Source organism: Phocoena sinus, chromosome 6, assembly GCF_008692025.1.
Source record: "Phocoena sinus isolate mPhoSin1 chromosome 6, mPhoSin1.pri, whole genome shotgun sequence".
In the NCBI taxonomy this organism is placed as follows: Eukaryota; Metazoa; Chordata; class Mammalia; order Artiodactyla; family Phocoenidae; genus Phocoena; species Phocoena sinus.
In genome coordinates, this window is record NC_045768.1 from 100,320,002 (window position 1) to 100,346,828 (window position 26,827).

The 26,827-nt window shown below is 37.3% G+C and overlaps 1 protein-coding gene across 7 annotated transcripts in view; it reads left to right on the plus strand.

Moving 5' to 3' along the window:
- Positions 1-26,221, plus strand: part of PPP3CC (protein phosphatase 3 catalytic subunit gamma) — a 95,965-nt gene extending 69,744 nt beyond the window's left edge. For 3 of the 7 annotated variants that reach the window (XM_032634330.1, XM_032634328.1, XM_032634331.1), the window contains exons 7-14: positions 2,237-2,314; positions 2,549-2,643; positions 6,329-6,454; positions 7,193-7,264; positions 16,781-16,862; positions 17,484-17,581; positions 24,587-24,616; positions 25,719-26,098. In XM_032634330.1, the coding sequence (XP_032490221.1) occupies positions 2,237-2,314; positions 2,549-2,643; positions 6,329-6,454; positions 7,193-7,264; positions 16,781-16,862; positions 17,484-17,581; positions 24,587-24,616; positions 25,719-25,936 (799 nt within the window). In that variant the 3' untranslated portion in view covers positions 25,937-26,098. Of the gene's footprint in view, positions 1-2,236; positions 2,315-2,548; positions 3,650-6,328; positions 6,455-7,192; positions 7,265-8,288; positions 8,406-16,780; positions 16,863-17,483; positions 17,582-24,586; positions 24,617-25,718 lie in introns of all 7 variants that reach the window. The other 4 variants (XR_004350282.1, XR_004350281.1, XM_032634329.1 and 1 more) reach the window with 4 other exon arrangements.
- The last annotated feature ends 606 nt before the right edge of the window (positions 26,222-26,827 follow it).

The following is a 26,827-nucleotide window of genomic DNA, read 5'->3' on the forward strand; positions in this document are numbered from 1 at the left end:
GGCTCACGGGCCCAGCCGCTCCACGGCATGTGGGATCTTCCCAGACCGGGGCATGAACCTGTGTCCCCTGCATCGGCAGGTGGACTCTCAACCACAGCGCCACCAGGGAAGCCCCTGAAAAATCTTTGATAATTGCCTAAGATAATGCATTCATTAAACGAAATCCTGCACACAAAAGGAAGCCTCAGTTTTGCCATAGTTTTAACATTCTTCTAAGTGAACTTTTTTCATTCCATTCTGCCAACTTTAGCAGTGACTAATATGATGAAGTCATTTAAATTTTACTTCTCTTTACATTGCTTAAAATAAGGAACATAAAACTTTTTTATTTTTAGCACATTATAAATTGGTACAATTTCTATGGCAGTGAGCTTGACAACATCTCTCAATTATAAATGACCATGGCTTTTGTTCCAGAATTTCTACTTCTAAAATGTAATCCTGTGGCTATACAGTCAGTCCTCATTATTCACGAATTCTGATTTGCAAATTTGCCTACTTGCTAAGATTTATTTGTAACCCTGCAATCAATACTCACAACACTTCCAGTCATTCACAGACATTCAAGTGTACAGAGCAATGGAAAATTTGAGACACCCTGTGCACGTTCCGGCTGAGGTAGAACGTGCAGCTGCTCTGCCTCTTGTTTCAGCCCTCATACTGTAAGCAAGTATTCTTTTTGTGGTCTATTTAGTGAAACATTTCCCACATTTTTTGTTGGTGTTTTGCTGTTTAAAATGGCCCCAAGCATACTGCTGAAGTGCTATCTAGTGTTCCTATGTGCAAGAAGGCTGTGATGTGTTATATAAGCTCCATTCAGGAATGAGTTATGGCACTGTTGGCCATGAGTCCCATGTTAATGAATCAACAATATACATTAAACACACATAAAACAAGGTTATGTGTTGATTAGTTGACGAAAACATTGTGACCAGAGGCTCACAGAACCGTAACCCTGTATTTCCCCTAGGAGCAGTCGTTCAGTATTCACTAACTCAGTTTTTGCAGCAACTTTATAGAACACAGCTACTGCAAATGATAGGAATCAACTGTACTTGAAAACGTGTAAAATGCATGTACAAGTTTTTCATTGTTGCATTATTTATGATGATGGTTTTAAACAACCTAAACGTTCAATAGGAGACTAGTTAAATAAATGCTTGTACATCCAGACAATGGAATGTACCAGACAATGCAATGAGGCTGTTTTTTAAAAATGAAAAAAAGAAAACAAATCCTTTATATACTGATTGGAATAATCACTAGTGTAAAGTGAAAAAAAAGACATAGTAAAAAGCTATGTGTACCGTCTGATGACATTTCTAAAAGGGGGAGTGTGCATACGTGTGTGCATAATTGCTTGAAATTGAATATGGTATCTCTGAAAGGGCACTCAAAGAAACCAAGAACATTGGTTGCTTCCAGGGTAGCTGGAAGATAGAGGTAAGATGGAGGGAGACATTTCACTGTATAACTTTTTATATCTTTTAATTTTATGCCACGTGAATGTGCAGCCTATTTTAAAACTTACTTTTTCTAGTGAACATAATAAGAAACAAAGATTAAACATAAATTAAATAATTAACACTTGGATAATTCCAGGATAATTTTGTATTCTCCAGTTCTTCGTATCAAACATTTGCCATTCAGAAAGGTACTAGTGCTAAAAGAATACGATAGGAGAGATGCAAATATCACACCTTTCATTTGAATAAGGTTGGATATAGTATTTGTATTTGCTCCTGAAATATTCCTGCATAATATCATCTTGATATTGATATTACCTGTGAAGCTATAAGTAGGTTCTTTATCTTTTCTAACAGTTTGACAATTTGAAAATTGTGTGTTCAGTTTTTAGCACCTACTACACACACACACACACACATACACACACACACACATACACTGCTGTGATACTTTTTTTTATATCAAGATACCAAGAAAAGTTTTGGTGTTGTATTATTATTGTGTGGGTTAAGAAAAAAAAAAAAGGTGGGGGAACTCTGCTTCTGTCCTAGGGTTGTCTGTTATCTGTGTCCTTGATCTGGAATGAGGAATATCAGTGACATGGAAAAACGAGAGTGATGATTGCTAAGCTATTAATAAAAGTTCAGTGGTAATGAAAACCTATAATTTTGAAACAAGTTCAACTCATTTCATCTTGACTTTTCCCCTTTCTCCTATTAAAAAACAAGTGTTTTAATTCTGGATTTGTGTTTTCTATTTTCTTTTTCAGTTACCCTGCAGTTTGTGAATTTTTGCAGAATAATAATCTGTTATCAATAATCAGAGCCCATGAAGCCCAAGATGCTGGGTAAGTTATATTAAAACTGTACCATGACTTCCCTGGTGGTCCAGCGGTTAAGACTCCACATTCCACTGCAGGGAGGCACGGGTTCAATCCCTGGTCAGGGAAGTAAGATCCTACTTGTGGTGTGGCGTGGCCAAAACCAAAAACAAACAAACAAAAACAACCAACTGTACTAAACAGCACTGCAAAGTTTTTGCCTTTAACATCAAGACAGACGGGCTGTAATTTCTCTTCCAGGTATCGAATGTACAGGAAGAGCCAAACGACAGGCTTTCCATCACTCATTACTATTTTCTCTGCCCCCAATTACCTAGATGTCTATAACAATAAAGGTAAAGGAGACCAGCAATATTTGAGTTTGAATTTGTGAGTGAGTGTATGTGAGCTCTAGTTGAATATGTATGTGCATAGGTAATTTTCTGAATATATATAAATTTTAAATAAGAAAAAAAAGGGTCTTAATTGAAAGAAAGGCCAAGAAACTTAGAATCTGGGCTTCTGCTTGGTTTTCATCTCCTAAGGATTATTGGGCTCTTTGTGAGTATAAATAATGATTACAATAGGTCTGATTTATACTACTGAATCAAAATATAAGAAGAATAAATTACTTCAGGTTCAGGTTAGAACAGTCAGCATAAATTATTGGTTTTGGTGAATTTAATTTATTTATAACAGTACTACCTCAATAAAATGTCACTGTTTGGTGTTTTAATGTCTGTCTGTTAAGCTGTTTTTGCTCTTAAGAAATAATACTGTTAGAATGAATACTCTACAAAAAGTCAGAAAAATCTTCATTTTAGTCCAAGCCCTGCCAGAAACTAATAGTGTGACTTTAGGTAAGTCATATAATCTTTCTTAACCTCAGTTTCCCATAGAAAAAAGATAATTGGATATACACATGCCTTTTGATCCAGAAATTCTACTTCTAAGACTTTTAGTCTATTTTAGTCATTTTTAAAAATTTAACTTTTATGATTCCTAGTTCATAAGTTTTGTATCAGGGCAGTGGTCTACTTAAAAACCTCCTCTGTAACATGCCTCTGTAACTACTTTGCCGTATGACTATAAAATAATAGAACTTTTAAACAAACATGCCAGAACAAATATATCCAAGTGAGTATTGTCCCTTCAAGGTAGTTACCTTGGGAGGTTATACACTTATTCCAACAATGCTGCCCATTGTTCAAACATTTTTGGAACTCCTCTTTTGGCATTGCCTTCAGAGTCTGCGACACATTCTTTTGATTATCCTCAATGATGGGAAATCTTCGTCCTTTGAGGGTGGATTTGATTTTTGGAACAGCCAAAAGTCATTCGGAGTCCAGACTGATGAATAAGGTGAGTGATCAAGCTAGACGATACCGTTTGGGGTCAGGAACAAGGTATGATTATAAGGTAATGAGACTGGTTTTTCTTGTGTTGCTTATTAAATGGCTCTGGAGGCAATTCCAAAAGAGGAGTTCCAGAAACGTTTTGAGTGATGGCAGCATCTTTGGATTAAATATACGGTAAGGCAGCAAGGTATATTGATAAGAGCACTGAGCTAGGAGTCCGAAATCCTAGTCTAGTCCTGCTTCACTTTTAAATTCACAGTTAATGAGATACTTAACTTCTCTGAGCCTCAGTTTGTCCTTAAAATAACTGTGATATAGGCTTGTTAGAGATAAGTTGGAATAATCAAAATGAATATTAAAAGCATTGGTCAAACTATAAATTGCTCTACTACTATAACACTCTACTGTTATTGTGCCTGGTGTGATTACAGCAAAGGACCACACTCATCTGATATATAAGGTCTGGTGTGTTTGTCGTTGGTGGTTTCTTAAGTCTCATTACTTTATAGTCATATCTTGTATATGCAGTTTGGGAGAGAAGTTTAAAAGAGGCCCACAATATATTTACTACTTCCTCTATTTCAGAGTAGACTATGAAATGGCACATCTCATTTCAATCTGTTTTGGAACAGTTATCTCTGAATGTCCTTAGTGACTTGCTGTCCATTTTAAAAAGACATTTCTTTGACTTAAATTCTCTTCCAGTCTTATATTTTCTTTTTGCTACTTGTCAATCTTTCCTGAGTCAGCTATCCTATAATACTCTGCTTCTCCCTAACTCCATTCTTTCTTATTTCCTTTTTCCTAATATTTCCAATACATTAGAGACTTAGTTTTTGTTCTTGTTTCCTCCCTTATGAATGGTATGTGCCACTTATGTTGTCAAACTTCCTCAAGGACAGTGTCCCTAGTCCTCTTATCTATGATGAAGACTTTCCCTTCTTACTTCCTTTATTAACCTTACTATTAAAAGTGTCTATTGAGGGAATTCCCTGGCAGTCCAGTGGTTAGGACTTGGCGCTTTCACTGCCAGGGGCCCGGGTTCAGTCCCTGGTCGGAGAACCAAGATCCTGCAAGCTGCACAGCGTTGGGCAAAAAAAAAAAAAAAGTGTCTATTGATTGCCCAGTGGATTTATCAGTGTGCTAATCTGAAACATGTCATCTAAATCAGCAATCACTTTACTAGCTTACTAACTGCCAGTTCATTCTTTGCCATATTCTAATCTGGTCTTGTTCTTGATTATTCCTTTAGTAAACTGTTAAAGTCACAGTTGATTCTGAGTTTTTTGTTGGCTTTGACATAATTGGTAACATACTTTACCTTGAAACAATCTTATTTTCCTTGGTTGTTTCTTAACCTTTGGCCGGGGGGAGGGGGGCATGTGGCATCTAAAATAATCTCTGGTGGTACTCAGTTATTCACCGCACAAGTACCTCTTTTCTTGAAAAAGGCAACTCTATCCCCCTTTCCTTCTTCTCTTTCTTTTACTGTTGTTTTTCTTTCTTGTATATTCTTTAGACTTATTGGTACCAACAGGCATTTCTTATTCCACTGGTTACATGAAAGACCTTTAAGTCATGATTTTTAAACATCTCTATTTCTATTTTTGTGTCCACCTCCCACCTCTTTTTCTTGTGTAGATTGAGGGAGTTGTTGAATATTTACATATTCATCTAACCTAAGTAAAATACATATACTTGAAAATAATGGGACATGTACATTGTAACCAGTATTAGAAGCTTCTTAAAAGCTGAAAATCCTATTTTCATATATTTTCTTTATAATCTATGGTGTACATTTTAAATATCCAGTGACTTTAATTTTGAGAATACTAGGCTATCCTGCAATAAGCAAAGAGACAGGAATCAGGAGATGACCTATAACTGTCATTTCTAGAGAACTATTATACCCTATTCTATTTATGATCGTAGTAAGAATAATTAAGAGAATAATGCAAACCACGTTGCATTCTGGTGATGAAAACTAAGGGACTGAATTTTAAAAAGTTTTAAATATAAAGAAAATCAGTTTGGTACCAAAATATATATATGAACTGGTTAATATTAAACATTTATAGAGTGTGAGCAATATACTAACTGTGTATAGGAGAGACGGGCATTTTTTTCTTCACATACTGTATGCAGAGATGATTTAATCTACTTTGAACCTTATTAAATTGCTCCAAGTTTACCATCTATCTGTATCCCCCACTATGAATTAATAACTGCTATGTTATAAACTCCTAAAAAGTTTATAAAATCTTTGGCTCTGGCTAATGACTAGGAAAACAGGCTGTGTTCATTTAATGAGAAGTGTTTGCCCTCAGAGGAAAGTTGTAATTGTAACCACTTGGCCTATAAAAGGGAAATTATGATGAAATTTTTCTCATGTGGAATCTGAGGTTTCTATAGATAGTTACTGTGCAAGACCCTTTGAAGTTTCAGAGTTTAGTTTCTTTTGTACTTTTATTATATATAAGAGCTCTTCAGGTAACTTTGTTTCTTGGGATAATTCTTAAAAGAATGAACTATATAACATGCTTTAAGATTTTCCATCTGTCTTGAATTTATAAATGGAAAGTAAGTTCTTGAATTCTGTGTAATAGGTACACAGCTGTACAAAGTGTACCAGTTGCCATGTCATTTTCCTCTGTGCCAGACTTTCCTCCTTTTTCCTTTTTAGCTGCTGTGTTAAAATATGAAAACAATGTCATGAATATCAGGCAGTTTAACTGTTCTCCACACCCATACTGGCTTCCAAACTTTATGGATGTTTTCACGTGGTCTTTGCCTTTTGTTGGGGAAAAAGGTAAGAGAACTGAAGCATCTGGACCATCAATTGTCCTAACTCGTGACTGAGCACCCTTATATTTGCATGAGTCCCCTGATGGTTCAGAAATGTTTTTCTTAAAGTTATCAGAAATGTTTTCTATTTTCATTGTTCTCTACAAAGATGTTTAAGTGGTGCTTAATTGGTTTTTAAACTGTAATTCTAGTTGGTTATGCTTTTCTTATTCTAAGTATCAATTTAAAATAGCTGTCGTCCTATAATCAAGATGTTAAAATAACATAAGTAACAATAAAATAACCATTCCTTCAGTGATTTCTGCAGTGATAAAGAGATTTAAATAGGAATTATTTTTCTTGGAATTTTATTTGTGCAGCTATACAAATAAGCTATGCAAATATATAAGCCTGTTGTACATAGGCCTGGTGGCTTAACTTCTTTGTAAAATGGGAGGAAATCCTTTCATATGTATATCAGTGAAGAAAAGGCTCTGGCAGCAGTCTAATGAGATCAAGTAGTAGTTATGCAATGGAATCTTCAAAGACTCCATACTTTAACTGGAGCAAATAATCTCCCCCAAATCTATATAAACTTGAAGGTCTGCATTTAATGCTGTTCCTTACAGCTACTCTGAATAGCAAAATGACAAATCATTTTTATCTATGTTTATTTAACATGTATGTTTATATATCCACATCATTTTAGAGAAAGTACCTTATTAATTATATAAATTTTGGGTTATTTTGTCTTATCATCTAGTCACAGAGATGCTGGTTAACATTCTCAACATATGCTCTGATGATGAATTGATTTCCGATGATGAAATTGAAGGTAAACTTGCCTTTTCCTCCTTTGAATCAGAAATGAAGAAGTTTTGGTTTTGGTTTTAGTTTGTTGTGAATAATTTTCTTTGTCTAATTAAAAAAAGAATTCTGCTCATTGTAGAAAAAATAAAATTTGAAAAATACAGGAAACCATAAATAAGAAAAAAATGTCACCCATAATCCTACCATCACATAGATATCCACTGTTAACATCTTGATATAAATACTGTATTAGTGTCTTTTTTTCCTCTTTTTTCTTTTAAACAAAAATGAAGTCATGTGATAGTTTCACAAACATTTCCTGGGTTTTTTGTAGAGACTACTTTTTAATGGTTACATAGTTATCCATGTCAGTCATTCTTTGTTTTATCCAATCCCCTGCTGTTGGATATTAGATTTTTTCCAAATTTTCTTTTAAAACCCCACAGTTTTGAAAATTTTTATAGATAAATCTTTACCTGTTCTGTTCAACAACCAATGTTTATTATATGCCTTATATGTGCCAGCAATTGTATAGGTCCTAAGTGGTGGGAAAACAAACAAACAATGCATATGAGTCAAATATTGATATGTGGTATGAAAGAAAGGAAAACAATACTAGGAAATGAAAATTAACACTTTCTTGATTATTTCCATAGGATAAATTTCTAGAAATTGAAAATTTGTGTCAATTAGTACTTAACAGTTTTAAATTGGATACAGATGACCTAGAAAAGCTATAACAGTTTACATTTTGTGTATGTGATACATACTTCACAGTGTTCTCTCCAATACTATTTATTATAATTTTTATAGTCTGCTGTTTTTTTAACTTAAATATTTATTTTTATGATGACTAATGAAGTTTTTTTCTTGTGTTTATTGACCACCTTTATTTCTTTTTATGAGTTGTCAATTCATTTATTTTGCCCACTTTTCTACTGTTATGTGCATGTTTGTTTGTTTTTCTTCTTGTTGGCCTGTGAGCAATATTTATATAGTTACATTTTGTTGTATACATAGCCAAGTATTTTTTCCCTAATATGTTTCAGGAGGTTTGATTTTAAAGATAGATCCTAACTTATCTGAGGATGCAGAAGATTCTGGAGAGATGGTAGCACCTTAGCACAAACCTCTGACCGTCTCATTCTCCCCAAGCTCATGCTAAGGTGATTCACTCAACTGTTAGGATGAGCTATGTACATAGTGGAGAAAGCCTAGCTTACTTTGAGAATATAGACGAGAGTCCTATACATACTTATGCTTCAGATTCCACATTGAAGGTGCAGAGCAGATGGAGCGTAGCTTGTGTTTACCTTTATGAATGGGATAGGAGATCACTGCAGGGAACCAGGTCTTGAGAAAATAGTGCAGCCATGTGAAAATTAAAACAGAATTTAAGTTAGGAAAGGATGAAATATGTAAGAAATACATCTAGTAAATTTTATATTTAAATCTAAGTGGAAATGGAAATTATTGTGAACTCTATTGTATGTATTAACTCTATTGTGTGTATGTATCCTTGATTATCATAAGGACATGCTTACTAAATTATGCCCAAAGTTATATATCGATATATTTATTGAAGTATCATCTGTAGTAGCAAAAGAGTCAAACAATCTAAATATCCCTCAGTGGAGAGCTGGGTAAATCAATCACGATATATCCATATGATAGATTCTCCACATGGAATATTATTTCTCTTCTGTAAGCCTCCTTTCTTCTCCCCTTCTCTTCTAGCTAGTTCCTATTCAGCTTATTGTTACTTCGTCATAGAAGATATTTCTGATCTCCCTGACTAGATCCAACACCCCTGTCATGCTCTCATATCAATGGTGCTAACTTCTTAGCATTTGATAGAGTTGCGATTTTACATTTATTTACACTGTTACAAGATTAATATATTAATGTATTTAATAAGTGACTTAATACTGTTAAATCACTCAACAGTAAATTCCCTGAGTGCTGGGACAAAATTCGTTCTCGCTTACCATTATCACCTTAAAGCCAAGTATAGTGCAATGAGCATAGTAGGTAAATATTTGTGGTATGAAATACAACTATTAAAAAAATAAAAGAGGGCTTCCCTGGTGGCGCAGTGGTTGAGAGTCCGCCTGCCGATGCAGGGGACACGGGTTCGTGCCCCGGTCCGGGAAGATCCCACATGCCGCGGAGCGGCTGGGCCCGTGAGCCATGGCCGCTGAGCCTGCGCGTCCGGAGCCTGTCCTCCGCAACGGGAGAGGCCACAACAGTGAGAGGCCCGCGTAACGCATAAAAAAAAAAAAATAAAAAAAAAATAAAAGAATGGAGTAGAGCTGTTGGTGCTGATATGGAGATTGTATTAGATGTTAAGTACAAAAGTAAATGGATAGAATCCTCTTATTCCCATTTTTTACAAGGTATGTGGGTATAAACTGATACAGGATTTTAAAACTTGTTTTCTGAAAGGAAATGAAGAATAACCTTTAGGTTACGCTGGTGAATTGAACACACTTCTAATTCCATTCCTTCCTGAAACCACACTAAAACTACAGTACAATTTTGGTTTTATCTAAGTGATATAAACTAAGGATTTTCACTTTAGTAATGCCAGACAGATAGTTTAAAGCAATCCTGACCCTTAAGACAACTAGAAAAGGTAGACAAAATATTTTAAAAAGTTGCTTCAAAGGCATTCAGAAAACTAAGAAAGTAATAAAGAATTACCAAGTAGAGATCTGGAAAAAGGCATAAATCCAGAGAGGTAAGACATTTGGTTACGTATGGGACCAATTTTCTCCTAAAGGCATTCATGAATATCAAAAGAGGGGGCTGAGAGGTTGACCAGCCCTCTTGATAGAAGCTAAAAAAAGTTGGGGTTCATGACTTGCCAAAGATGAATTGAGTGCTGGTAAGCTTCTGCTCATTGGTTTGGGACCCCCAAAGGTTGCATCTATGTAAGAGTAAGGGTGAACTGGAAATAGAATGCTCTGGAAGGGACTACACCCTGTCTTCAAGTCATTTCAGTCTCTGAAATTTAAATAAGGTAGTCCCAAGCATCTGGTAAAAGCAAACCTCTTTAGACTAAGGTAGCATTATGTAGAACTTTAAACTACTGCAAACTGTCTTTCAAATATAATACATGGCTCACAACCAAAAATAACTAGGCATATGAGGAGACATAACAAAATGAATGAGAACCAGCAGAAAGAGCAAAAAATAAAAACAGACCCTCAGGTTCTCCAGACACTGGCTTTATCAGACCAAACTTTAACTATTCTAAAAAATAAAACAATGATAACTATTCAAGAACATAAAAGACTAGATTAAAAATTTTGGCAGAGAACTGTGAATTATAAGAAGGGATGTAGCAGAGTTGATAAAGCACAAAAAGAAAGTTCTAGGAATGAAAAATAAAAAACACAGCAGATGAATTAACAGCAGATTCAATAAAGCTAAACAAAGAATAAATGAACTAGAATATAGGTCAGAAGAAACAACCTGGAATAAATCACAAAGAGAAAAAATAAAATACCCCAAAAAGTATAAGTGACATGGAGGATACAGTGAATAGGTATCACCTGTGTGTTTGGAATCCTAGAGAAGAGAGAGAGAATGGGGTAGAACCAGTATTTGAAGAGATAATGGATTGAAATTTTTCTAAAGCTGACAAGTTAAGCCACAGATTGAAGAAATCCCCCAAACCAAAGCAGAATGAATACAAAGAAAACAATATCTAAGCACATCATAGTAAAAGTGCTTCAGGTGAAAGACAAAGAAAAAAATCTTAAAGCAGCTAGGAAAAAAAAAAATTGATTACTTTCAAAAGAGAACAATTAAACTGACAGTAGATTCTCAATGGAAACAATGGAAGCAGGAAACCATGGAATGACATATTCAAAGTACTGAAAGATATTAATTGGTACCTCTAGAATTCTATACCTAGCAGAAATACCCTTCAAAAATGAAGAAGAAATAAGCATTTTTCAGCTATTCTTCCCTTTAAAAAAGGTACTAAGAGAATTACCAGGAGACCCACACTAAATGAAATTCTGAAGAATATTATTCAAACAGAAGGAAAATACCAGATGGAAGCTTGGAGAGTCAGGAAGAAATAAAGAGTACAAATAGTAGAAAATATGTGGGTAAATCAAGTGAATTTAGACCTTATTAAACAATAATAATTTTTGTTGGATTTAAAAGACAATTAAAATATATGACCATAATAGTCGGCAGTGGGATAGAGTTAAAGTGTGTGAGGACGCTATATTATCTGGGGAGAGGAGAAAAGTACCTGTTAACATTATACTTTGATAAGTAAGAGATGCATGGTGTAAGAGTAATTTTCAAGAAAGGAGGGCTGGGCTTCCCTGGTGGCGCAGTGGTTGAGAGTCCGCCTGCTGAAGCAGGGGACACAGGTTCATGCCCCGGTCTGGGAATATCCCACATGCCGCAGAGCGGCTGGGCCTGTGAGCCATGGCCGCTGAGCCTGCGCGTCCGGAGCCTGTGCTCTGCAATGAGAGAGGCCACAACAGTGAGAGGCCCACGTACTGCAAAAAAAAAAAAAAAAGAAAGGAGGGCTTTTTAAAAAGTATGTACCCTTTAAGTTATAGAAAAAAATGGCATGATAAAAAAAAATAACCTAGAAGGCAAGAAAGGAGGGAAGGTACCTATAACACTAGGACAAATAGAATAAATTATGTTGATAAATTTATCAGCAACTTCATTAAATGTAAATGAATAAAAGACAGATTGTCAGGTAAGATTTTTTTAAAAAACATTTTATGATGGTTTATAAGAGACATCTAAAACATAAAGATACAGAAAATTTGAAAGTAAAAGGAGAATAAATATATAGTCCAAATACTAACCAAAGAAAAGCTGTTGTAGATAGATTAATATTACATGAAATAAATGCTAAAACAAAAATAAGATGGGGAATTCCCTGGCGGCCCAATAGTTAGGACTTCACGCTTTCACTGCTGAGGACGCCAGTTCAATCCCTGGTCGGGGAACTAAGATCCTGCATGCCACATGGAACAGCCAAAAATTAAAATAAAATAAAATGAAATGAAATGAATTACCCATGGGTCATATATCACAATTAAAATTTCAAAATATTTTGAACTGAATGAAAATAAAAAGCAGTACATATTAAAACTTGAGGGCAGGCAGTGCACCAGGCAGGCCTGGGTTTGGAGCTGGAACCAGAACCTCAGCAGATGTTCACTGGTTGACAGCAGAGGAGAGGAACCAAGTTGACCTTAAAGCAGCAGGATGGTCAGAATTAAGTGAGAGAGGTGCCATCTACAAGGAGTTGTCTTTCAAATATTGTAATCAGGCATCTGGCTTTATGTCTCAAGTTACCCTACAAGCAGAGAAGATGAATCATCACCAGAATGGTTCAGTGTGTACAACAAGGTCCATATGCCCCTCACCTCACATGTCCGTGGGGGACTGACCAAAAGGGATGTGAAATTAGCCAAGTTTGTTGAAAAAGCAACTGTTTCTGTGTGATTTCTTCCAAATGTATGTAAAATTTTATACACATCTTAGCTGCAGTGTATTTTGAAGGCAATTTACATGAACAAATTAAGTTGTAAATTTAGTTCACCTTTATACCACATTTTGTAAAATCAGTGCTTAAATACAAAATGATATAAATTGAAAGAAAAAATAGAACAACAAAACTTGAGGGATGCATCTAAAGCCATGCATAGAGGAAAATTTATAGCCTTAAATGCATAAATTGGAAAAGAAGAAAGGTGAAAAATCAACATCTATCTCAGGAAGTTAAGGGAAAAAAATGGATAGCACATTAAACCTAAAGAAAGGAGGTGGAATGAAATAAAAAATTAAGAGCAGCATAAGAAAACAGAAAATAAAATATAGGGAATTCCCTGGTGGTCCAGTGGTTAGGACTCCACACTTTCACAGCTGAGGGCCCAGGTTCAATCCCTGGTCAGGGAACTAAGATCCCACAAGCTGTGCAGTGCAGCCCCCCCAAAGTAAATAAATAAATAAATAAATAAATAAATAAATAAAATATAGTATAGAGGAGCAGTAAAACCAGAATGTACTCTTTTCAAGAGACTAATAAAATTGATAAATCCATGGCAAGACTTATGAAGTAAAAAAGATAAGACAAATAACCAATGGGGCTTCCCTGGTGACACAGTGGTTGAGAGTCCGCCTGCAGATGCAGGGGACACAGGTTCGTGCCCCGGTCCAGGAGGATCCCACGTGCCGCGGAGCGGCTGGGCCCGTGAGCCATGGCCGCTGAGCCTGCGCGTCCGGAGCCTGTGCTCCGCAACGGGAGAGGCCACAACAGTGAGAAGCCCGCGTACCGCCGGAAAAATAATAATAATAATAATTAGAACTTGTATCTATCAAAAGACTCTATTTAAAGAGTGTGAAGGGACTTCCCTGGCAGTCCAGTGGTTAAGACTCTGTGCTTCCACTGCAGGGGGCATGGGTTCGATCCCTGGTCAGGAGACTAAGATCCCGCATGCAGCGGGGTGGGAAAAAATAAATTAAATTAAATTAAAATTTAAAAAAAGAGTGTGAAAAGACAAGCTACAGAGTGGGAGAGGATATTTGCTACACAACCAAAAAGTGACTCATGCAGAATATATAAAGAACTACATATCAGTGAGATGAGACTTGAATGAGCACTTCACAAATGAGGGTATCCAAATGGCCAGTAAAAATATGAAAAGTTATCCAACCACATTAGTCATCATGAAAATGCAAATTAAAACCACAATGGATGATTCTACACACCTACCAAATTGGCTAAAAGTGAAGATGAATAACATCAAGTGTTGGCCAGAATGTGTAGCAACAGGAATGCTCATATACTGAAGTGTAAATTGGTACGTCCACTTTAGTAGATAATGCTAAACTGTTATCCAGAATTGAACATATACATACCCTATAACTGAGCATTCTAATTATAGGAATGTACTTAAGAGAAATATGTGCAGCAAAGAGAAATGCACTGGAATATTCACAGCAGCTGAATTCAACATAGCCAAAAATTGGAATCAGCCCAAATGACCACTGACAGGAGAAAGGATAAATAAGTTGTGGCATATTCATATAGTGGAATTGTATACAATAATGACAGTGAACTACAGGAACAGGGAAAACATGGATGCGTCTTACAAACATAATGTTGAGCAAAAGAAGCCAGACACAAAAATACGTTATTTGATTGTTCCAATTACATAAAATTAAAAAAAAATTAAAACTTGTACTTGTGGATACATGCTTAAGTGATAAAACTATAAAGAGCAAGAAAGTGATTTCAACAGAAGTCAAGAGAATGATTTTCTTTGGGAAGAGGGAGACTCTAATTATTAGGAAGGGCCCAAGGTGGGGAATCTGGGGTGCTGGCAGGGTTCTGTTTATTGTCCTGACTGGTTATATGGCCATTTGCTTTTAATAAATCATTGAGTTATACATTTGTTTTGTGTACTTTTCAGTATGTTTATCATACTTCACAATAAAAGAGATTTTTACAAATTTATAAGCCTACAAAAATGTGGAGATTTCTGTAGGGATTTTGGAAGCTGGAAAACAAATGAATTAGTATTACTGACTTGGCTGATTCAAGAAAGCTAAAGACCAGTTAAGTAATGGGGAATACCGAGTTCCAGTACAGAATCCTCAAAAAGCAAAGGAATTGGTAGCCTACACCAGTTGCTAGAATTGGGGACCTTGAGTTGAGGGGAAGAGGGAGATGGGGGCTGAGCTAAAATGAGTAGGTAAAAGCTGTTTGAAAGGCAGCTGAAGTCCTAGCTGCCTCTTCTCCAAGACTGGAGGCTAACCTCTAAAAAGCGTAAAGCAAAGAATTTCTGGACCAGGATACAACTGAGGGTGTCGATACTTTGCCAAAAACAGGTGAATTACGTGACCGTATGCAATCTCAGTACTGATACAGAGAATTCCCTAACAAAGACCCACCCTGGTCATTCTGTGTATGTAAAGCTCCAAGTCAGCAGCCCACCTACCAACTCTGAAAGCTTTCTAGTCCCTCATTCTTAATGATGAGCAGGCACCAAGAATTATAGGACTCTTCAGGAAAGTGTCTAAGAGAGACAACAACAAAAACAGCAAAAAGCAACTCAAGTGAACTTGAGATTCTGGAGAAAATATAAAACTTAAAAATGAAAAAACTGTAATATCTCTAGAAAGATATGAGAAGATATTGAATCCATTATATAAAAACATGATGCTCTTATTAAGAGATTTGTAAGCTGTTCATTCTGTCATTCATTGTTTTCAGCATTATTTGTTCCACAAATAGTATCTTTTTCTTTGTCTAATTTTATTTTCATGATCTATGGGGATAGACCATGTTGGAAAATAATAGATGTGAATTAATGTAAAACTTTTAAGAAATAGAAACACTCCTGGCAAGAAATCTGTAATTTAATATTCTATCGTGATACCAAGGATGTCTCTTCTGAGCTGATAAAGATAAAAGCCTGCTTCTCTCATTGCATTTCGCTTTGATTTTTTCTTTTCTCTCTTCCATGCAAACTTAAATTTCTCTTCCCATATTTCTATTTTCATCTCCTTGTTTCTTGGTGTCTCTTCTCCCTGAAGATCACTACATTTCAAGCTATCAGAAAGGTATCTGACCAAAATGTGCTATGAGCTTACTACTCGCTGTCTGTCCCACCACAATCTATTAATTAGACTTTTTTAGTTGTAGTTGAATAATTTCAGACAGGCCCTCCATCCTCCCTTTCTGTTTCAATGTATATGTTTTCTCTGAACCCTGCTGTATGATCCTGCAGGATATTTAGAACTGGGGGGCGAGGAAGGAGAGGCCACATTTCTTAGTTTCTGACGTTTGAATGCGGTCACCTGATGCATGCCTGGACATTGGCTTCTCATGTGTGAGCTGTTTCCTAAATCTTGGATGAGAAAAGGCCGTAAAGTCTTAACGTTAACTTTTTTGATGTTGCTTTATAAAATACCTTACCCATCATCATAATTTACACTGCACAGTTGTCTATGGTAGGAAATAACTCACCGGTTTGTGAGTAAGTGAGGATTGTAAAATGAAAGCAGCTCTCACTAAGTTCAGGAGAGCTAGCTGTGTGTTGTGTTTACATGCAGAAGACAACTGCTCAAGTCATCACTTGCCATTTGGCAGGCCAAACCCTGCATCCTGAGGTGGCCCACAGCATTCTCAAAAGAGATCTTTGCTGTAGCAACTGTCTTTGTTTATATGTGTGTATTTCATTCTTCCCTGTGTTTTACATTCCAGAACCACAAATAAGTTCCTACCTCATAGGTCCACTCAGGTCTGTCTTTTCTGTGGCCCCTCCATTTTTTACATCATCTTTTTTTTTCTCTCTTCTGGGTTATTTTTTTTTTTCTCTTGCTCCTTACAACTTCCTGGGACTTTGGTTTGTTTAAACAAACTTAGGCCTTGATTTCTTTTTTTAAAAACAATTTCTTTAACTTAGAAAGATGCTTCATCCTGCATTTTTTAAAAGTAACCTGTTAACATATTCCTTTAACTCACTTATTCTTTGTATTCTCTAAGGAGGCACTACAGTTCGAAAGGAGATCATCAAGAATAAAATCAGAGCCATTGGGAAGATGGCACGGGTCTTTTCAATTCTTCGGTAAGGATAACTCTGTCATTACACTGTGGGATAAAAGCATTTTGAGAGTAATTTAGAAGTTGATTTCAGAACAGTTGTTTTAGAATTGGAGTTTGGTATTAGAACTGTTGTTCTTGGGTTGAGTACAATTTGAATCAGACCTACATGTTAAAGTGCCTAGAAATGCCTGGCAAACATTTATTTGGTATGAGCTTAGATACAGTGCAGTGAGTGCAGTGATTTAATGTGGATTCTGGAGGCAGATTGCCTGTGTTCAGATCCTGGCTCTACATCTTCTCAGCTGTGTGATCTTGTACCTCATTTTCCTGGTCTGTAAAAGAGTGATAATAGCAGATCTGCCTTACAAGGTTCTTTGGAGGATTATATGGGGTAATATATGGAAGACATTAGAACAGCACCTGATTATTAAATGGCTTTAATTGAAAACAAGACCTGGCTAATTGTTGTTAATTGGAATATTTACAGAAAACATCCCTTTCTTTGGGTCAGAGAAGGGGTAGGGAGAAGGAGAACCTATCCTCCATCTCTGCGCATCTTTTCTTAACTTCTTTCAAGTATCTTTGTAGGTACTGAGAGGTAGACACCCTAGCATTAACCCTGGGCTTTGATCTTCCTTTGCAGGGAAGAGAGTGAGAGTGTGCTGACTCTCAAGGGCCTGACTCCTACAGGTACACTCCCTTTGGGTGTACTCTCAGGAGGAAAGCAGACTATTGAGACAGGTGAGTATGAGAAATGCTCCTTTCATGGAAGGTGTGCTCCCGTTACCTAGCAGTCAATGTCAAATTGAAACGTAGGGCTTCTTCCAATAAATGGTACTAAAGCAATTGGATATCTATCTCTGGGGGAAAATGGATCTCCATACACAAAAACTAAATCAAAATGAATTATAACTTAAATGTAAAATCTAAAACAGTAAAACTCCCAGAAGAAGGTATGGAAACTAAGCACTGGGGTAGATAAAGAGTCCTTAAATATGACACAAAAAATACTAACCTTAAAAGAAAAATTGAATAAATGACTTTCATGAAAATTAAGAATGTGTATTCACAGAAATTCATGATTAAGAAAGGAAAAAGACAAACCATAAACTGGGAGAAGATTTTTGCAGTACATATGTCTGACTAAGGACTTATATTCAGAGTCTACAGTTCTATAAAGTCTGTAGTTCTATAAAGAACTACAACTCAGGGACTTCTGGTGGTCCAGTGGTTAAGACTCCACGCTTCCATCACAAGGGGCATGGGTTTGATCCTTGGTCAGGGAGCTAAGATCCCGCATGCCGCACCCCATGGCAAAAAAAAAAAAAAGTACAACTCAATAAGAAAAACACAAAACAAGCAAATTTTTTTAATGGTCAAAAGATTTTAACAGACACTTCACAAAAGAGGGTATTAAAATGGCCAAAAAGCATATGAAAAGGTGCTTAAAATAGTTACCCGTCTGGGAAATGGATATAAAAACACAGTGAGATACCACTACATATTCTCTAGAATGGCTAAAATTTATAAGTGTGACAATACCAAGTGTTGATGAGTTTGTGGAGAACTAAAACTAGATACATTGCTAGTGGGTTTGTAAATTGGTTCAACCACTTTGGAAAACTGTTGGGCAATAAAGCAAAACATATGTCTACCCTACAACCCAGCAAATCCATGCCTGTTTTTTTTTTTTGTTTATTTTATTTTATTTTTGGCTGCATTGGGTCTTCGTTGCTGCACGCGGGCTTTCTCTAGTTGCGGCGAGCAGGGGCTACTCTTCCTTCCGGGCTTCTCATTGCAGTGGCTTCTCTTGTTGTGGAGCACGGGCTCTAGGCATGCGGGCTCAGTAGTTGTGGCTCACAGGCCCAGCTGCTCCATGGCATGTGGGATCTTCTCGGACCAGGGCTCGAGCCCATGTCCCTTGCATTGGCAGACAAATTCTTAACACTGCGCCACCAAGGAAGCCCCCATGCCTGGTTTCTATCGAAGAGAAATTAGTGTATATGTCCACCGAAGGATGTGCATAAGAATGCTCACCTTAGCTTTACTCATAATAGTCCAAAATGGGAAACAACCAAATGTCCATCAATAGTAGAATAGATAAATTGTGTTATATTTATAAAATGGAATTTACTCAGCAATAAAAAATAACATTATGAATACATGCAAAAACGTGGTTGAATCTCACAGACATCATGGTAAACTAAAAAAGCTACACCGAAAAGAGCACAGACTGTCTGATTTATATGATGTGCAAGAACAAGCAGACTAACATTTCTGGGTGGGATCAAAGTGAGGAGGCGGGGAAGCAACCGTGGCATATATGGGCCTCACGGTGCCTCTCATCATGATGAGCGTGTTCTGGGGCTTCGTCAGCTTCTTGGAGCCCTGGTTCATCCCTAAGGGTCCCAACTGGGAGTTATCATCACCTTGTTGGTAACCTGTTCAGTTTGCTGTTATCTCTAGTCATGAAGAGATGTTAAATCACCTCCATACCTAGACCACCTTCATTGACTTTGCCTATTTTGGCCACCAGCTTCCTTAAACATTCACAGCACATTTGAACATCTTATTCTACAATGCAGTATTTTTTTTCCCATCACCTTTTTTACACTTTGATGAATTGTGTACCTACTTAAACTGTGCAGGCTCCATAAAATGTCTATGCACTCCTCTGAGATAGAAAATGCTGGTCTTCTGAGAAATATATGACTCTCTCTTTGGAACCTGTGGATTTGAAGGTGGCTCCTGCCTGCTCACTACATGGGAATCAGCAAAGTGTTTAAGAGCTGTTACAAGACAGGAAGACTCCAGTGGGGCAGTCAATAGGAGAACATGTTCAGAGGGAAGATCTGTCCCACCAGAATTATGCCAAAGTATATTTTTAGGATGAATTTATTTCTGCTATCTTTTGGAATAAATTATTTTTCTGTTTTCAAAAAAAAAAAAAAAAAAGAACTGGGATTTCCCTTGTGGCACAGTGGTTAAAAATCCGCCTGTCAATGCAGGGGACATGGTTTCGAGCCCTGGTCTAGGAAGATCCCCCATGCCATGGAGCAGCTAAGCCCGCGAGCCACAGCTGCTGAACCCGCATGCTGCAACTACTGAAGCCTGCGCGCCTAGAGCCCGTGCTCTGCAACAAGACAATCCACCGCAATGAGAAGCTTGCGCACTGCAACGAAGAGTAGCCCCCGCTTGCTCCAACTAGAGAAAGCCCACGCACCGCAACGAAGACCCAGAGCAGCCAAAAATAAATAAATAATTATTTTTTAAAAAGAGCTTCACCGTGTCCCAGGCACTGAAGTGAAACACTCGATAGGTATATGTGCTTTCTGTTCTCAGAAACACAAGCAACAACAACAAAAAAGGAACTGGCAGGCTCATCAATGGTAAAAGAAGTCAGAATGGCACGTCCTCTGGTGGGAGCATATGGACCCAGAAGGAGCCCAGGGGACTTCTGGAGTAGTGGGAATGTTCTATATCACTACCTAGGTGGTAGTTACACAAGTGCATGCATATATAAAAATGTATTAAGCAGTACACTTCAGATTTATGCACATCATATGCCTCACTTGTGTGTTTTATACCTTAATTTTGGGGGGTTAGAGTTTCTCAGTCAGAAAGGGAGTTTGCCTCTTTGCCTGCAAACCATATCCTACAACAGTGCCTCAGTCACCGCTTCAACCAGAGTGTCAGTTCTGAAAATTACGTGGGCGTTGACTTTAAGGAGAGGACTTTATGGAACCCAGGAATGATAAGGTTGATATTTGTCAGAATAAACAGATCTGGTCAAGCAAGGGGAAGAAACATGAGATCAAGTCATTGGATGACTAATTCTAGGCAAGAAAACTGGAGTTGAAGCATTAACAACTTAAAGTAGAGTTTCAGTGCTTTTTTGCCCGCCTTGTTTTTTGAATTGCTTCTACTTAAGTTTTTCTTTTCCTTGTCACCCTGCCTCTTATAGGAATTCTTTGCATTTTGTGAACATTCCAGGGCTATTGATTAATAGGAACAGCCCCCTTTCCCCCTTTTCTTTTCTTTTTTTTTTTTTGTGGTACGCGGGCCTCTCACTGTTGTGGCCTCTCCCATCGCAGAGCACAGGCTCCGGACGCACAGACTCAGCGGCCATGGCTCACGGGCCTAGCCGCTCCACGGCATGTGGGATCTTCCCGGACGGGGGCACGAACCGGTGTCCCCTGCATCGGCAGGCGGACTCTCAACCACTGCGCCACCAGGGAAGCCCATCCCCCTCTTCTTTTTATAGGATTGATTTCCTCCTTCTCTTTCAAATTGAATACTGAAATATTAGAGTTTAGTTATTTATAAGGAAGAGTGAACATTTTCTCCTTGGAAGTATAAAATTAATTTTTTTAAGTTCTGTAGTTTCATAGGAAGAATCAGTAAACTGTTTCAGACTGAATTTTTCCTCTGAGATGTGCAGTTTCTTGTAAGCAAAATACTTTTCCGTCATTGCTCTGCTTATTAGTCATGTGAAATATTCTGAGAGCAGCTCTGACAAAGCATTTTAGAGTTAATGGGTAGTGATACGGGTAAAGAAAGAAAGGAACATCCTATACATCCTTTCTTGAAAGATTTTGGAAATTTGCTGATCCACAGAGTTGTTGTTTTAATCTGAATGAAATTTTTCTAGACCTTGATTTGAAAGAGTAAATCTGCAAATCTGGGATTACTAAGTAGCAAAGAGAATTTTATGGATGTGTTATTTGGAGATTTGTTGTTTATAATCCTTGGTCTATCTTTTGTTCTCAGTCCCAAATATATGCAGTTTCTCTTCATTCCTGATTTGAATATGAGTGTTTTAATCAATATAGGATTGTTTATTGGTACTCCAAAATTGATAGAAATCTCAGAAATGTGTAAGAACAAAACTAAAGTTGCAGCCAACTTTTTAGAGCTTCTTATTCTCTCTTATTGATTGACAAGAACTGAGTTTATTTGTCATTTTCCCATCAGAGTCTCAGTTCCACAGGTTCACTGGCAAACTGGAGCGTTAGCTGAAAAAGATCTTTTATTGTTCATGTAACTTTACTTGGAGAGCCTTCAACCAACAATATCCCATCCTATATGGCCTTATAGCCTACATTCATTTATACCCCACCTTGTTCCAAGGGGGATTTGAGTAAGTTACAGTATACATCCAACACAGTGAAGGGAAATAAATATGCTTGGAAATTGGAGCACAAAGGAAAACAAACCAGTGAAAGCCAGTAGTCAGTCACAAATTTGACTCCAAGCTTCCTAGTAGCCAAAATAAAGAGGAAAGACCATAAGATAAAAAGCAGGTCAGTTATAAATTGGACTCCATCAAAAGTTTTAAAGTTTTGTGCTGAAAATGGAACCATCAAGAAAGTGAAAACACAACCCACAGCATGGGTGAAAGTATTTACAAAGCATACATCTGATAAGAGACTAGTATCTAGAAACTGTAAAGAATTCTTGTAACTGAATAATAAAAAGGCAAATAACCCAATTAAAATGGGTAAAAAATTGAATAGACATTTTTCCAAAGAAGACATACAAATGGCCAATAAGCATGTGAAAAGATGTTCCACATCATTAGACATTAACCACAATGAGATACCACTTTAAGCCCACTGGATAGTTGTAATCAAAAAGGCAGATAGAAACAAGTGTTGGTGAGAATGGAGAGAAAGTAGGACCCTCATACACTGCTGGTGGGGATTCAAAATGGAGCAGCACATTGGAAACCAATCTGGCAGTTTCTTAGATGATTGAACATACCGTTAATCATATGACCCAGCAGTTACACTCCTAGTTACATACCCAGAGAAATGAAAACGTAGCCACACAAAAACTTGTACACAAATGTTCATAGTAACATGCTCTGTAATAGCCAATAAGTGGAAACAACACAAATGTCTATCATCTGATGAATGGATAAACAAAATGTGGTATATTCATACAGTGGAATACTATTCAGTCATAAAAAGGAATTATGTACCGATACAATCCTCAACATGAATGAACCTTGAAAACATTATGCTAAGTGAAAGAAGCCAATCACTAAAACCACAGATTATATGATTCCACTTATGCGAAATGTCCAGAACAGGCAAATCTGTAGAGACGGAAAGTACTTTAGTGGTTGACTGTAAAGTTAGGGAAAGGGATGAGGGAGGGAAATGGGGTTTTAGGGGGTGATGAAAATATTCTAACCATAGATTGTGGTAATGGCTGCACAACTCTTAAAATCATTGAACTATCACTTTGAACAAGTGAATTTTATGGTTATGTGAATTATGTTTCAGTAAAGAGATCTCATTCAGTAAAGAAAAGTATATTTCAGTAAAGGAAAAGAAAAAAGAGTTTCTCAGTTTTATATGACTGTTTCTTGTAAGGAATATCCTTCAGTGCAGGCTCTCTTAATACCCAATGCAAAAAGCAATTCTAGGAGGACCCAAAACAATGTGATACTAGTACACATTTTGCCACACACATAGCTTTTAAATTCTAATTAACCAACACTGTGTATACAATTTCAGGTAAAGCCTTGTTCTCCCACTTCTTAACAGTTGCTTTTGTGATGTACTGTTTGAAGGCATTATTGTTTTCTTGTGAAAATTTGTTCGATGTGAGGAGATTTGAGAGGGTGTGACATTGCCTTAACACGTGCCAACACATGGTTGACAAATGTAAGCAGTTGATAAGTTGATTCCAAGTTTCCATTTTCCCCATTGCCTTGGGAAGTTAATTTTCAGTTCTTCCAGTTTCTCCTCTCTGATGGATATAAAAAGCCTCAGGAACAGCAAAGTGTTACTGTTCATTATTCTTCCCTGCCTTCTTTTAAAAAATTGGTATTGGAGGAACTGACAGGGTTCTCCTAATAAGATCTTTCTTGCTACAACTGGTAACCTTTTCATATATTAGCGCTTTTACTGTCTTAAAATGAAGATGCAAGAAAGTTTACCTGTTGATACTAATTCTTAAATAGCTTCCTTTTCCAAAAGTGAGGGAGAAGAGGGCCTTCTTAGTAATTGGCCTGCTGTCTTGCACAGTGAATGGAAGCCATGTGGGTTGGAAATGTCAGCCTCTGCTGTGTCTCTCCTCCCAGATGGTACATGAATTTGTATTCAGAATTGAATAGATTTATGCCTTTGCCAGCTTAGTACTCCACCCCCGGAAAAGAAATAACCCTTCACTTATAACCCATTTTTCTCTCCTTCCAAATGCCAGTCTGTTATTCAACGGCCACTCCTTTTCATTAAGGACAGTTGGACCCCACACAAGTTGCTTGAAATCATTAAGAAATAGTTTTAAGTAACTTTTTTTAATAGGACACAGCAGCTACAGATCTAACTAAAGAACAGTTGTAATATTAAATGATTTGACTGGACATATTTTGATATGTGAATGTTAAGACGTAGATTAGCAGCTGGCTATTTAAAATGAGGAAAACGTCGTAACTCTTGTTTCTTCTAGTCAGCTTGATTGACCCCATTGTCTTAGCTATGGATGACATTAGCTAAAAGGTTCTCGTGCCACTCACAATGTGAACAATCTTAGAAACTCTCCCCACCTCATATTTCCCCCCAATTTAGTTTTTCGCAGTAATCCTGTCGCTTCTCTAACTAGTCGACTTTTATTAGGGATGAGAATAGGCTTAAAGGTGGGACGCTGGGATGTCTGTGCTGGCAGCAGTGCTGTTGGTTTACTCACTCTTTTTCTGCCTTCATTTTTGCATGCCACTGCTCCTGCCTCTTACAGCCACAGTAGAAGCGGTAGAGGCCCGGGAAGGTATGGCCATATTCCTATGATAGATGTGATCATGTGTCTGTCTACTGGTTTTAAAAGCTTTGTCAACATTTGAAATCTTTTATTATTGCATCACCAGAACTGTAACAGTGAGGAAAGGAAGAGATATCTCTAGGCGTGCTCACAAAGTATTTCCTTTGTGTCCTGTATTTGTATTAATTTAAATGATCTTCTCCACAGCTGAAGTCCTTTCTGGGCTCTCTCAGTTTTAATGCAATGACTGAAGCTTAAGCAACTGGTCATGGGGGTTCAAATGGTGTAATCTCATAGCCCTTGCATATCCAAGAGGCATCCATTTGATTATCAGAAATTCAAACCTCAGCCTCTTTATCTAATGATTCCAAAGGACATCAAAAGTGGAGGCAAAAGTAGATAGGAGTTAGTTTGATTTGTTTTTGAGGTTGCCCTAAGTCAGTCAAGCTAAATTATCTTTGTTTCTATGAAAACAAATTTTAAGTAACAAATTATCTATGAATTCTGAGGATGAAAACCATTGGAATCGATAAACTTGTGTTATAAATTTAATTGTTCTGTTAGATAAGATGGTTCACAATGGGAATGCCTTTCCTTGGTGATACAAAAGTTCAATCAGAAAGAAAATATCTAGGAACTATTTTTTAGATGGCTTTTAACTTACATTCAGCTCCTGGTTGTGCAAGATAAAAAGCTTTCCTTCTAAACAAACTTTTTTGTGTGGTCTATGTGATGTTTGTGTTAGAGCAGCTACTCTGCTTAACTTGTTCTGTTATTCTAGTGTTGCCTTTTTTTCTCTCTCACTGAGCACGTTTCTGGCCCATAAGAGACTCTTTCAAATGTATTGGGGCTTTTTGTCAGGTCTACTTCTGCTATGATTAATTGAACTATGAAAATGACTTTCACAGTTTCCGTGGCCCTTTGGGCCTTAAGGAAGCAGTAGCTTCAGACCAGGCTAATTGAAATCAAATATTGCTCAATCCCTTCACCAGACATGTGCTCCACAGCCACCCTTCTGTATTTTTCTCTAGGAGGTTGCTGTATGCTAAGAAACTTAAAGCTGGTCGCTTTACTGTCTAATAGAGCTCCTCCCTTTCCTGTTTTTCTGTAGCCATCAGAGGGTTTTCGCTTCAGCACAGGATCCGGAGTTTTGAAGAAGCCCGAGGTCTGGACCGAATTAATGAGCGGATGCCACCCCGCAAAGATAGCCAGTACTTTGATGGGCCGGTGAAATTGGTCCAACCAAACGCTGCGCACAGGAGTGACAAGGGGAGAAGAGCCAGTAATGACTCAGAGCCCTGCTGTGGCACAGGTGGATCCAAGACTTAACAATCAATTTTATTTATTTATTATTGGAAAACAAAACAAAAACAACTGAAACAACTTAAACCTGGAGGTGCATTCATAATACACTCTGCATTTACTCTGTAAGAAAGGTGACCATTTTATAAATTCTTTTAATTTATGTTTAATATATACATAAAAAGTGAATGTGTTTTGTTTTTCCTTTTTTTTCCCCCCCTAATTTTTAGGAACTGATCTGATTGTCTGATACATAGTGAAGTCTTGTGCTATAAAGGGGACCTTCCCCCTAGTAAAAGGGCCTTGGAAACCTCTACCCTGGGTTTCTGACTTGAACTAGCCAGCCTTTTCTCTTGTTTTTGGAGGGCAATATCTTTAATTTCAGACTAATCATTTTTCAAACACAAAAGGGTTTTTTCTTTTCTTTTTTTTTTTTTTCCTTTCTACAGGGTACCATTGAAGATCTCTTAGATTTCAGTGGCTAAACTTCTCTTCATATGGAAAACTTGATTATAGTAGAACTCCTAAGTGAATAACCCAAACCCAGTGATTTTAAGGGCCAAGGGAAATGTTTTCCATGATAACCTACTTTCTTCTGGACTCTCAATTACTCAATGTATTCTAGTGCGGCGAAATAAAAAATAATGAGGGATTTCCGTAGAATTACTTAAAATTTGTTCATCTAACCGTGGGCATGATTGGTTTAAACTTCCCTTAGAACTTTGGAGGTTTCTTAACTGTTACCAGATCCTTTTGCTTTTTTTTTTTTTTTTTTTAATTTTTTGCGGTACGCGGGCCTCTCACTGCTGTGGCCTCTCCCGTTGCGGAGCACAGGCTCCGGACGCGCAGGCTCAGCGGCCATGGCTCATGGGCCCAGCCGCTCCACGGCATGTGGGATCTTCCCAGACCGGAGCACAA